Here is a 12,419-nt window from a genome sequence, read left to right as displayed (position 1 = left end):
TTGTCCCAGGAGATAGGAATACAGAAAAAATGGCTCCTGCTCTCTAGAAGCTCCAAGTCGAGAAGAGACCCAAACAGACAAGAACAATAGGGTATGAGGAAATGTACAGATGTTAGAATATAGGGAAATATAGAGAAAAAGACTAAGAAAAACCCAGGAGGCAGCAGGAGAAGAGGACGACAGAGGATGAGATGGTTGGATGGCATCACCAACTTGATGGACATGAATTTGAACAAGCTCCAGGAGTTGGTGATGGATAGAGAAGCCTGGCGTGCTGCAGTCCATGGGGTGGCCAAGAGTCAGACACGACTGAGCGACTGAACTGAACTGAACTGACTGAAGAAAAACTCAAGCTTGGGGATGACTAAAAAGAACAACTTCTCAAAGGAGGTGTTGCCCAACCTGAATTTAAAGAACTTGCTGCTGCGGCTGCTGCTAAGTCGCTTCAGGCGTGTCCGACTCTGTGCGACCCCATACACGGCAGCCCACCAGGCTCCCCCATCCCTGGGATTCTCCAGGCAAGAACACTGGAGTGGGTTGCCATTTCCTTCTCCAAGGCATGAAAGTGAAAAGTGAAAGTGAAGTCGCTCAGTCGTGTCAGACTCGAGCGACTCCAGGGACTGCAGCCTACCAGGCTCCTCCATCCATGGGATTTTCCAGGCAAGAGTACTGGAGTGGGGTGCCATTGCCTTCTCTGTAAAGAACTTGAGGGACACATAATTAACTGGCCTGTCAAAATTAACCAGAGTAGGGGACTTCCCTGGTGGTGCAGTGGATAAGAATCTGCCTGCCAATGTAGGGGACACAGGTTCGATTGCTGCTGGTCTGGGAAGATTCCACATTCAGCAGAGCAACTAAGCCCGAGCGCCTCGAGACCGTGTTTCACAACAAGAGGAGCCACTGCAGTGAGAAGCCTGTGCACCGCAACTGCAGAGTAGCCCCCACTCTCCGCAACTAGAGAAAAGCCCGTGTACAGCAAAGAAGACCCGGTGCAGCCAAAAACAAATACATAATATTAAAAATTAAAAAAAAATGTTTAAGAAATTAACTAGAGTACCTGTAATATGAACATGTCACCAAAGATTCCATTGGAATACGTTTCTCCAGAAGAGCTTAAGTACTGCATCACTTAAACAGCTGCTGATTAGGGAGTTAGGGAGCTCAGATACAGCACAGGTTGGGATCACTGAGGATGGGGTCTAATGTTTCATAAAGGGCTGCTGCTGCTAAGTCACTTCAGTTGTGTCCGACTCTGTGCGACCCCATAGATGGCAGCCCACCAGGCTCCCCTGTCCCTGGGATTCTCCAGGCAAGAACACTGGAGTGAAGGTGAAGCCGCTCAGTTGTGTCCGACTCGCAGCGACCCCAGGGACTGCAGGCTCCTCCATCCATGGGATTTTCCAGGCAAGAGTACTGGAATGGGGTGCCATTGCCTTCTCCGTTCATAGAGGGCAGGAGGCATAAAAGTTTTCAGATGTTGATTTATAAAGTGCTCTGAGTAGTTCTAGAACAGAAAAATATTTAACAAAGATGATTTTGCCCTTGTAAGTTAATAGAAGCAGAGAAGGAAAGGTGAAATGAGATAAGCAAAAATAAGAAAATTAAACACTGGAATTCTAGAAGACAATAGCTTCAAAAAAAATTCAGAAGTGGGACTTCCCTAGTGTCCAGTGGTTAAGATGCCACTGCAGGGGGCGCAGGTTCAATCCCTCGTCAGGGAACTAAGCTCCCCACGTGGTGCACGGGAGGGAAAAAAAAAAAATCAAGAAGAGAAAAAAAGCTGAGTTTCTGCTGGAGGAAAAAGAAATGAGTTCTGCAGAATTAGATCCCACACACACTAAAAGCGCCACTGTCAGTAAGGAAAGGGAGTCTCTGATTCTGAACACTGAGCACCTGAACATACTTATAAATCAATGCTCAGCCTGGCTCTGCCCCTTCCTTCCCATCCCTCTCCCCAGCAACTCTCTCCCCACACTGTCAGTGATCTCCTCTCTCCCACTCCAGCAAATGCAACCAAAGAGCTCGAAGGAGAAATGGAAGAGCTCTGCACTGCCCACCACATAGCTGAATTCACACACTGTCTCCACGCCTCAACCCTGTACCTTTAGGGAACCAGTGCCACCCTGCTGTCCTTCACGTCTCAGCCCTTCTCATAGCTAATGGGCTTCATTGTACGATTCTTGCCTCAGATCATTACGAAAATACAAGACTATCAGAATCCTGAACACAGTGCCTGGTACATAGCAGGCACTCAAAAGATGCCAGCCACCTAACCCTCTTGCCACTGCTAGCAAACCAGGAGTCCTCATTCTTTAGCTGTAAGAGCCCTGAGCTTATGAAATAAGTAAGTCATGGGGATGTAGTTAACTACAGTTAATAGATATGTATCGTCTATCTGAAAGTTGCTGACACGGTAGATTTTTAAAGTTCTCATCACGAGAAAAAAAATGTTAACTAGACTTATTATGGTGATCATTTTGTAATATTTGGAAACATGGAATCATTATGTTGCATGTCAACTTTATCTCAATTGTAAAAAGTTTTTAAAAACAATATTTAAAAAGAGTCCCAGCCTTGCCTGGTACCCCAACTGCCCACCATGGAAGGAATTTTGGGGGGCCTGCTCTCAAGAAGGTCAAGAAGTCCAAGGGAGGAGGGTGAATGTCTGGAAGGTTACCTGTGGCAAGGGCTGCACCCAGAGCCCCTGCAGAGGGACTATGAACATGTTCTCCTTGTAAAACATGGTTCTAAATGGTGGGTCACATTCCACAACCGTATTAATAAGACAGTTCAGCAAGTCAAGGGTGACTGGGCTCCAGGGTACCCAAACACACAATCTATAACCCTGTTTCAGGAGAAAACGCTTCCCAAAGAGTTCCAAACGAAAACAGTTTAACCTTTTCTTCAACAGGAGGATACGTCCTTCCATACCTCCTTCAAGAACCATGTGGGGGACTTTCCTGGTGGTACAGTGAATAAGATTCCACTTGCAGATGCAGGGGACACAGGTTCAATCCCTGGTCCGGGAAGATCCCACGTGCCACCGAGCAACCGAGCCCATGTGCCAAAACCACTAAATCCACACGGTAGAGCCTGGGAACCGCAACTACTCAAGCTTGCATGCCCTAGAGCCCATGCTCCACAAGAAGAGAAGTCACTGCGAGGACAAGCCCGTGCACTGAAAAAAAGAGGAGCCCTCTCAACTCTGAAACTAGAGAAAGCCTGAGCGCAGCAACAAAGAGCCAGTGCTGCCAGAAGTAAATTTGTTAAAAAAGAAAGAAAAGAGAACCACGTGGGCCTTTAAGGAAGAGTGGACCTTCACCAAACAACCTCCAGGCACCAGGCGCGATCCTGAACGCTTTATGCATCCCCTGTTGTGCATGTATAAATGAATAAATCTTATTTCACCTTCACAAAAAGTGACAGGATATTTTTATTTCAATTTTACAAAAGAGGAAACGGAGCAGCTTGCCCAAGGCCACTTAGTATATACCAGAACAAAGATGGAACCGAGGTCTAACTTATCCCTGTGTACATCACAGAGGAAACAATTTTAAGAATAAGCTAGATTTAAATAAGAGAAAAACATGAACATTCAGATTCTTTCTCCAATGTCCTACATCGAAATATTAGCAATACTCAACAGGTACAGCCTACGTACGATGTAAATCTGAGAACTGTTATTCCTGCAGCATTATGCTGGAAAACCAGTTGGAATGTAAAGTCACCCTGGTCTCTCTTCCAAGCCAGTGGGCCTCAGTGATGGAAATGCTGATGGCTGAAAAGAAGTATGTGACACGCAAGTCGGCATGCAGGAGAGCGCGCTCAACTGGCTTCATCTGCTGGCAAGGGAAAATGCTTCCAATCCTGGTTTCCTACCGAACCCTGCGCCTTCGGCCTCAGCGGTCTTCCTTCTGGACTCCCCAGAGTCCCTCAGGGCAGGGATTACTTCTTTGTCCTTCCTGATATTTGACAAATGCTGATGATAATAAATAAAAGCTTGTGGAAAGAATGAACAGATCCTCAACACTAGCATTTCAAGCAGAAACTGTCTCTGTCCTAGTTCTGCAGGGCGATTCTGTGCGAGTTCACAAGGGAACCTGTAAAGGAATATAATCACGGTGTGCAAAGACTAAAAGTGGGCGGGTCCCCTCTGCAGAGTCAGCAGCAACCTGGTTTGTCTCAGAGGATCCTCACACGGCCGTAGGGATTGATAATGAGCAATGAGATTGGAACTGGGTCCCCACGGTAAAGGGCACATCACAAAAAGGCTTTGAAACACTGGAGTCAAATTTTCCCCCTTATTCGATATCTTAAATTTGTCACACTAAAAAAAAAAAAAAAGATCTCTTGGAATGTCACTGACCAACATAGCAAGCAACCCAATTCATTAAGTGTACCTATACCTGTGCTTCTTGGCAGAAAAATATATTTTCTCCCAATCAATGCTCTGGGACACTCTGGTGCATCATAAAGAGCATATTTGGTATGTGACTCCTGGGTTTCTTCACCCTTCTTGGCCAACCATGCAGCAGAGAAGTGCAAGGTCAGTTCAGGGGTGCGGGGAGACACATTCACTGATGTGGTTCAGGGGAAGTAACCCGACAGTCCTGAAAAGGTCTTGGGAAGGGCATAGTTGTAAAAAAGTTTAGGAAACCAAGTGACTGCATGAACCGACAAAAGGAAACACAGCTGCTTAGAAACCTGGAGTAAAAAGGTATTAAAGGAGCAATTCTTAAGAATGCTGACCCTGAGAATGACAGGCTCTCATTCTGACAGGTCAGAGTGACGATGTTCTGATTTGCGAGCTTCTAAATCATTGACTCGATGAACTTAAGTCTTAGCACACTCTGGGAGACAGGGAAGGACAGGGAAGACTGCTGCACTGCCATCCATGGGGTCGCAAAGAGTCGGACACAACTTAGCAACTAAACAACAATAACAAGTCAACAGGCAGACAGCAGTAAAGCAGCAAGTACAAGAATAAGACAGGTGCACTTTGGATGGGAATGACCAGTGGCCCTGCGGAAAAAGGTAGGATCTGTAGCAAGGTTCTGGCTGGTTTCTTTTTGCACAAAACAAGCACAAGGGAGAAAAAAATGAAGTAATAGGTAAGCCAACCACACACTATAGCAAACAATGGAACAATCTAAGGTAAACAGGAAAATCAAGCCAGAATCTGACTCAGAAAACAAGCTGCTTAGGAAGCCAAGAAGACTAGCTATCAAATGATTTGATTTCTTAAGAGTAACACCTGGGCATAGAGATGCACAAAAAGACCACGGTTTTTTGTCGTTTTTTTTTTTAAAGGTGGAGGTAGGGGGAATGTAAAGAAATTATGAAGAATGTTATCAGACAGTCATAAACATTGGCCTCTTCATACCAATTAAATGGATTTAAATGCCAAGAAATAAAATAACATCGCTGTTACAACGAAAGCGACAGTTATGCTGGTGCTCCGGGAAGGCCAGTCTACTGAATGTCTGGTCATTTAGCACAATTTTCAAAGACTGAAAGCACTGCGGCTTCTCCCTCAACCCCCAGCCAACCCCACACCTAATGATTTCAATGAGTTTCTAGAACCTTCCATGTAGGTCTCATGGATAGAAGGGGAAAACATGGTGGGAGGAAAAGAAAGCACAGTGGGCTAAACCCATGGTGGACTGAACAAGGCACTTGTCTTATTCAACATGATTATCAAGGATCAAAAGACATGAATGGTAAACCAGGCTTGCAAGCGGGACGGAGTGGAAAAGCGATAGCTCGTATCACTGGTTGCATAACCCTCCCTACCCTACCATCTCCTCCTTTTCTGCCTAGATCAGCATTCCCAAAACGTGTTCCACAGAACACTGACCATGGAAATAAGACCTGGAAAAATGGTTTCCCAAGTTCAAAATAATTGGAGAATTCTGCATTTCCTTCCTTCTTGGTTATTGTCAAAAGCTCTTGAGAAATCCCATATTCATAAACAAATCTCTGTCTTGATTTAACTTAAATGCTTCCCAAACATCTGCTCTTGAAAAACTCTCACATAGTAATCATTAACTGAGGATGGCCTGAAGTTTAGGCCCTGAGCCATGCTCACATTTCCTCTGCTAAAACAATGATCCAATCCCCTTACTTACTACTGCCTCATCACTTTTCCTCCTCCAACTACCCTATTTAAAAAAAGAGAGAGAGAGAGAGAGAAACCTTGATGCTTCCTGCCTCCTGTTTCCTCACCACCCACTCATTTCTCCATCATTTGAAATCTGGCCTCAGCCTCCAGTGCACATCTTCCCACGAGGTGATCAATTGCACAAGCAGCAGAACTAATGGCTCATCTTCAGCCCCTCGATCCCTCTTCAGGGTCACAAAAGAATATTCATATTTCTCAAGTCCCTCTTCCCTCAGCTTCCACAGCATTGTGTGTTCCACTCATCTCTGGGACTATGTGATCTCTGGTTCCTCTTTCTCTTTCTAACCCTTAAATTCTCAGAACAAGTCTTACTTCTTCTCCCTTAGGTTATTTGCCCACAGTTTGAACTACTGCACTTTCATGGATCCACAATTCTCATTCCAAACCCCTTCCTTGACTTCAGATCCACATTTCCAAACAGCTTCTCAACTTGTTCACTTGACTTTCCTCCAAGTACTATACATTCAATATACTCCAACCAGTTCACCAGTTTCCCCACCAAATATTCTCCTCTTCCTCTCCTCTTGATCCATGTTAATGGAATCACCAATCTTGGAGGGCAAGGGGGACAGGAGAGTTAGCTGCTTTCTCCTCAGCCTGCACAGAGCACTCTGAAGAGGCCTCAAAGTACCTATCACAGTGGATGTGAACTACTTAACTCACTACTGAGATCTGAAGCTCCATGAGTCATCTGTGTGGCAACTGTGCTAAGAGAGAGAAGACACTCAACATGCTTATGCTATGCTATGCTAAGTCACTTCAGTCGTGTCCGACTCTGTGCGACCCCATAGATGGCAGCCACCAGGCTCCCCCATCCCTGGGATTCTCTAGGCAAGAACACTGGAGTGGGTTGCCATTTCCTTCTCCAACGCATGAAAGTGAAAAGTGAAAGTGAAGTCGCTCAGTCGTGTCTGACTCTTAGCGACCCCATGGACTGCAGCCTAACAGGCTCCTCCGTCCATGGGATTTTCCAGGCAAGAGTACTGGAGTGGGGTGCCATTTAAATCCTTTGAATCAGACTCAATTTACCACTCGTTCTCCAAATTTCAATAATAAACCACATTCTCTTATACTTCAACAAAAGCTCTGGATTCTTTCCACGTTAACCTTCATCAGACTCAAAGGAAATCCCAAACCTAAACTGAAACCATCTTCTAACCAGGCAATCAAGCTGCCACGGCTACCAGAGCAACATTTCTAAAATGCTACTCTAACCACATCACTCCTTGGCTCAGACACTTCCAGTGTACTTCCAGAACGCAGTCCAGACCCGCTGCATGTTATCACTGCCTTCCACGTCTGGATGTCTGCTATCTTTTCATCCTTCTCTTCCACAGCTCCCTGTGTTCTAGTCTAGGGGTAGTCTAGGAAACCCAACGCCTGTTTTCTCCTGTAAGTAGAATTTTACTGGAATACAGCTAATTGACATTTAGGGCCAGACAATTAATTGTTTGTTGTAGGGGGCTCTCCTGTGTACTAGAATGTTTAACAGGATCTTTGGACTCTACCCAATAGGTTCCAGTAACATTTCCCCAAGGTGACAACCAAAAATGTCCTCAGACATTGCTAAATGTTTCTTGGGGGACAAAACTATCCCCAGCTAAGAAACAACAGTCTAGAGATTTTCAAGTGTCAGCTAACAGTAAGATGTCATTGCTAATAAAATACAGGCCATATAGTAATTGTAGTACAGTGTCCAGATGAAGAGATTAAGAGTCGCATGGTATTTGGTGCCAGCTGACTCACACTTCTGAGACTGTCTTCAATTACAAATTTTAAGGACTCTGGAAAATTGGAACTCATACAATCAAAAGTGACCAGGATGCTGAGAAACTAGGGGAAGATGTCATAAGAGGGACACTAAAGTCAGTGGAGAAGATGTAGAGAAACCCATGATCTTTAACTACCTTGATGGGTTGCCCTCTGTGGGAGGAAGGTTTAGCTCACTGCTCAGAAAGGAAGATCTAGAACCAGTGGGGAGCAGCTGCAGGAAGGCAGATTCTTGGCTTCATATAAGCCAAAGCTTTCTAACAATCAGAGCTGGCCAACAAACTTTGTATTAGGCTGAACTGTGGAACACTGTGCTCTCATCATGCTGAAGGTATTCAAGCAGAGACCAGAGGAACTGCTGCAGAGAGATTTCTGCATGAGGTGGGAGGTACGACACGATGGTCTCACTAGGTCCCCCTTCCAGCTCTGAGATTCTAAGCCTAGCAAAGGAAAACCATATGCCACGAATCAAATTCTCCAGTTTCAAGACCTGAATTACAGTAAAAGAGAAAAATATTTTGCGAAATGATTTACCCAATGGCTGTTTAGCAACGTCTGACAGTTAGTCCCTGGCATTGTAACTACCAGGGATCTACAAGTTGACCTGCAATTAGTTCCTGGAAAATGTATATCACTACCTTTAAACCACATCTTTTACTCTGCTAATTATCACCACTTTGTATCAAGCTTTACAGTTTTCAAAGCACTGTAATAATGAGTTACCTTACGCGCACTAGCTAAACACAAGCATGAAAACTTTTAGATATACTGCCTCTTGCTCGAATTTCTTACAAAAGAAAGATAGCCTTCATTGTCCACTACGTGTTCACTAATAAAGCATACTGCAGCAAACACTCATTTCTCCAAAACAAAGCATTTTTACACAACAGTTATTTCCGCATCAGAGACATGGATTTACCTCCGTGAGATGTCTATTTTATTTATGATCTGAGGAGGAAATTTGGAAAAGTAGCAATTTAGCTTTCCCAGATTTCAACATAGCCATACACACTGAAAGTTTCAGAAAAGAGTCACAACAAAACACGAAGCATATACTGTTAAGGAAAGCCACTGTAGGTCCTAATTCCAGGGGCTCTGATACTCCCTGGCTGAAACTGCCATCTAGTGTGGTTTAAGGACCCTCCCCAAAGCCAAACCGGGCCCTCACCCACTGCTTTACTTACTTCTTTACGTTTTGTTTCTGGACATTCCGACTGCAGAGTGAGGGTTGCACCTTCAATATTTCTTGGCATGGGCGTGGAACCAGGGTTTATTGTTAAATGGATCTGATCTGGTGAGATAATGTGTTGCACGTAACCCTGGGACATTGCTTCATGATCTATTAGATGAAAGCCCTCTTCACCCCCTACTAGAAAAGGCAAGTGTTCTCCACACTGTCCATCGTCATCTTCATCCTCCAAAGTGCCAGGGTCCTGCTCGATAAGAACAGTCGTCCTATCGTAAACAGTTCCAGATGAGGAAGGCACCAGTCCGTTCTTATCCACAAACCTGAGCATCTTGTCATCGGGGGTCAGCTCATCTTCCTCTACCTCAAAGTAGCTGATGCTGTCGTCTGGACTGTGGTCCCCCATGGTTCAGTTGTGCTCAGCCCAATTGTGAGAAATGGAAAGGCAGTGACCTGTCTACAAGAGAACAAAGCCAGAGTCAAAGTCATAAACCACAGGACCCAGGGACCTCACCTCCACAGCAGTCACGAGGCTCTTTTTGCTCTCCATATAAGAGCAGGCCAGAGTAATGAAAAAGATCTTCTTTGGGAATTTCTTCTTTAGGTTGAAAACTATCAAGTCATTTTGAAGGAAAAACAATGCCTTTTTTAAAAAATGGAAGTAATGGGAATTCCCAGTGGTTAGGACTGTAGAGCGCCCAGATTCAATCTGTGGTCTGAGAACTACAAGCCACTTAGTGCAGCCAAAGAAATTTTTTAAATAAATAAATAAAAAATTTTAATGGAAGTAATAACTAGCAGCTGATAAGACCTTCCAAATGTGCCTTACTGCCAAACACTGTGAAGGTGAGTCAAAATACTTAAGAGGAAACAGGGACAAACTGTTTCAGGGCTGAGTTGTTATAAATCTTAAAGAAAGGAAACTCCAAATGAAACAGTGAGGCAGTAAGTCTATGGTGGAAGAAGCAGGGCTTTGAAGGTAGGGTCACCTAGCCACAAATCCTGGCTTTCCTACTTACTGCCTGGGTAACTTTCTGTGCTTTACTTTTCACTTACATAGGGTGGGACTGGTAATTCCTGTTCTCACCAAACTGTTATGCAGAGTAAAAGACATAATGTATGTTAAAACGCAATGTCTGACCACAGCAGAGGAATCAAGGGTGAATCTGTTCTCTCCATCCCAAAACAGATGGTTGTTTCTGGGTAGTGGAGCTGACCCCTAATCAGGTATATCTAATGAAGATCACTTTATCTATTAATCTCCTAAAACAATCTGGTGTCCACTAGAAGCTAAGTTTTATAGGGTGCTCTCTGAAATGAGGGAATAAAGAGTCTTATTTTCGTCCCTAGGCATGAGGAGTTCAGGAGATGTCAGTTAAATGAATGAAAGACTTGCAGATACACCCTCTTGGAAGGATATACTCTCTCGGGGAAAATATCAAACTTGAAGTTTTCCTGTTCTGGAATACTGATTCTTCTTTTACTTGCAAACACACCGGTTCCACAAACGCGGGTTTGGCAGACAGAATAGAGAATTTACAAATAATTAGTACATCACTTTTAGTTTTCAGTCTGGCTTTGCACTTTATCTTTCTCTTCTGTTTCGGATCAGAAAGTGAACCTTTACTCGGTAGGGCGGCTAGACACAGTGGTAGTTACCAGAGACAGGCCAGGGGATCTGATCCGGGAGGAACCGGCCCGACCCCTTGCTCTGGCTTACGCAACCCGGTAGATGCACATTTCGCTGCATCTGAGAGGAGAGATAAGAGCACCGGGGGCCCCACTGGGCTGCCCCAGCACCACAGGCGGCAACGCGGAGACCAACTGTCCGGAACAAACAAGACCAGGAGCTTTGAGGGTGGCAAACGAGAAGTACAAACGGAGCACCCTTAAGAGGAGACTGGGAAAAGGAACCTGTCTGGGATGGTCCCCCGTCAAGGGCTACACGAAAACACCCGAAGTCAGGCTGGGGGGCTCCAAGCCGGGAGAAGAGGGGCAGGGTCCGGATCTCCATGGAAACAGGGGAGGGGGGCTGGATACTCATCCCCATGGAAACGGAGGAGGGGTGGGGTCCCTATGGTAACCGGTCTGGGGCCCCTAGTGGAAAATGCTTCAGGAGGAAGCTTAAGTCCCGTGCCTCCCGGGAAGTCCCCAGCCCAGGCCGCGTCTAGTTTCGCCTTTTACCTCCGCGGCTCCCGGCAACGGCGGCGGCGGCAGCAGCTTCTCCCCTCCCCAGCGGCACCATGATTGCCCCCACCTTCCCCGAACGTCACTTCCGCTTCCGCTTTCCGGAGGAAAGAGAAGATACGGGCTCCGCCTCCCATTGAAGCTTCTGGTTGGTTTAGTCAGTGTAGGGGCTGAGCTCGAGCCTCCAATTGGTGAGCGCTAAAGGGGTGAGGCGGGGCGGGCACCGCGGAGATTTCGCTGGGCCGCGAATTCCGCCCGCGCGGTGAAGAACCAGCCTCGTATTCTGCTTGCGGGGGTTCGGAGTTCCGCTCAAGAGGCACCAGACGCGAGGAAGACGGGTCAGACCCGCTAATCACTAACCCAAAGTCTCCTCAGCGGGGCTTGCGCTGCCGTCACCTTGGCAGCCGCAAGCACGACGGTAAGGACCACAGTTAGCCGCTGAATTCCGGCCGGGACCGCAAGGGGGAAACCTGGAAAGCTGTGGCATTCCCGCGTTTCTCCTGTAGCTCCAGCTTCCCCTCCTCACCCAACAAAGTTAGTAGGCCAGGAGGGCTCCAGAAAGGAATCCTGGACCCAAACGGCAGAAATGGGGAGTATTCCAAGCCTGGCCAGAGGGCGCCGCCACCTCTTCCCCCTCTCACAGGCTCTTTTAAGACGCCCAAGTCCCTCCTCACTCGCCTGCCCAGGCCGTGTCTCCCAGGTTTTTCTCCAGAGGACTGCCGGCTTCCTCCGGACACGCACCCGGGCCAGGTAACGCCACCTACTGGCCATTCCCTTTCTTTAACCGTTCACATGGTCATACAGCCTGCCCGTATCTGAATCACGACACTGCCAAGGAGTGGTGGTGTTCCAAGAAGCAGTTTTGAACGTGCTTTCATTCTGCTCCAGACTTATAAATGCCTGTTAGATCTAGCTGTCGGAACTTCTAATCAGCCACAATCGTCTTCCCTATAAGCTACTTCTCTTAGAATATTCAGAGTGGGACAACCCTCAGAAATTAGATCAGGGGTCAAGGGGTTGGGCCATGCCTGTACTAGCTCTTCCTTGAAAAATGTAAATAGTGGTTGTTAACACCAGACTGCCAGGCAAGTATCT

The 12,419-nt window shown here is 46.2% G+C and overlaps 1 protein-coding gene across 2 annotated transcripts in view; it reads right to left on the bottom strand.

The window, feature by feature from the left end:
• Window positions 1-11,474, bottom strand: part of MTF1 (metal regulatory transcription factor 1) — a 39,638-nt gene extending 28,164 nt beyond the window's left edge. For both annotated transcript variants that reach the window (XM_006077560.3, XM_025289051.2), the window contains exons 1-2: window positions 11,322-11,474; window positions 9,136-9,594 (exon numbers count right to left, since the gene is read on the bottom strand). In XM_006077560.3, the coding sequence (XP_006077622.1) occupies window positions 9,136-9,543 (408 nt within the window). In that variant the 5' untranslated portion in view covers window positions 9,544-9,594; window positions 11,322-11,474. The remainder of the gene's footprint in view (window positions 1-9,135; window positions 9,595-11,321) is intronic.
• Between the last annotated feature and the right edge of the window lie 945 nt (window positions 11,475-12,419).

Source organism: Bubalus bubalis, chromosome 6 (genome assembly GCF_019923935.1).
Source record: "Bubalus bubalis isolate 160015118507 breed Murrah chromosome 6, NDDB_SH_1, whole genome shotgun sequence".
Lineage (NCBI taxonomy): Eukaryota > Metazoa > Chordata > Mammalia > Artiodactyla > Bovidae > Bubalus > Bubalus bubalis.
The sequence above is the reverse complement of the archived record's forward strand: the minus strand, read 5'-3'. Positions and strand labels throughout refer to the sequence as shown.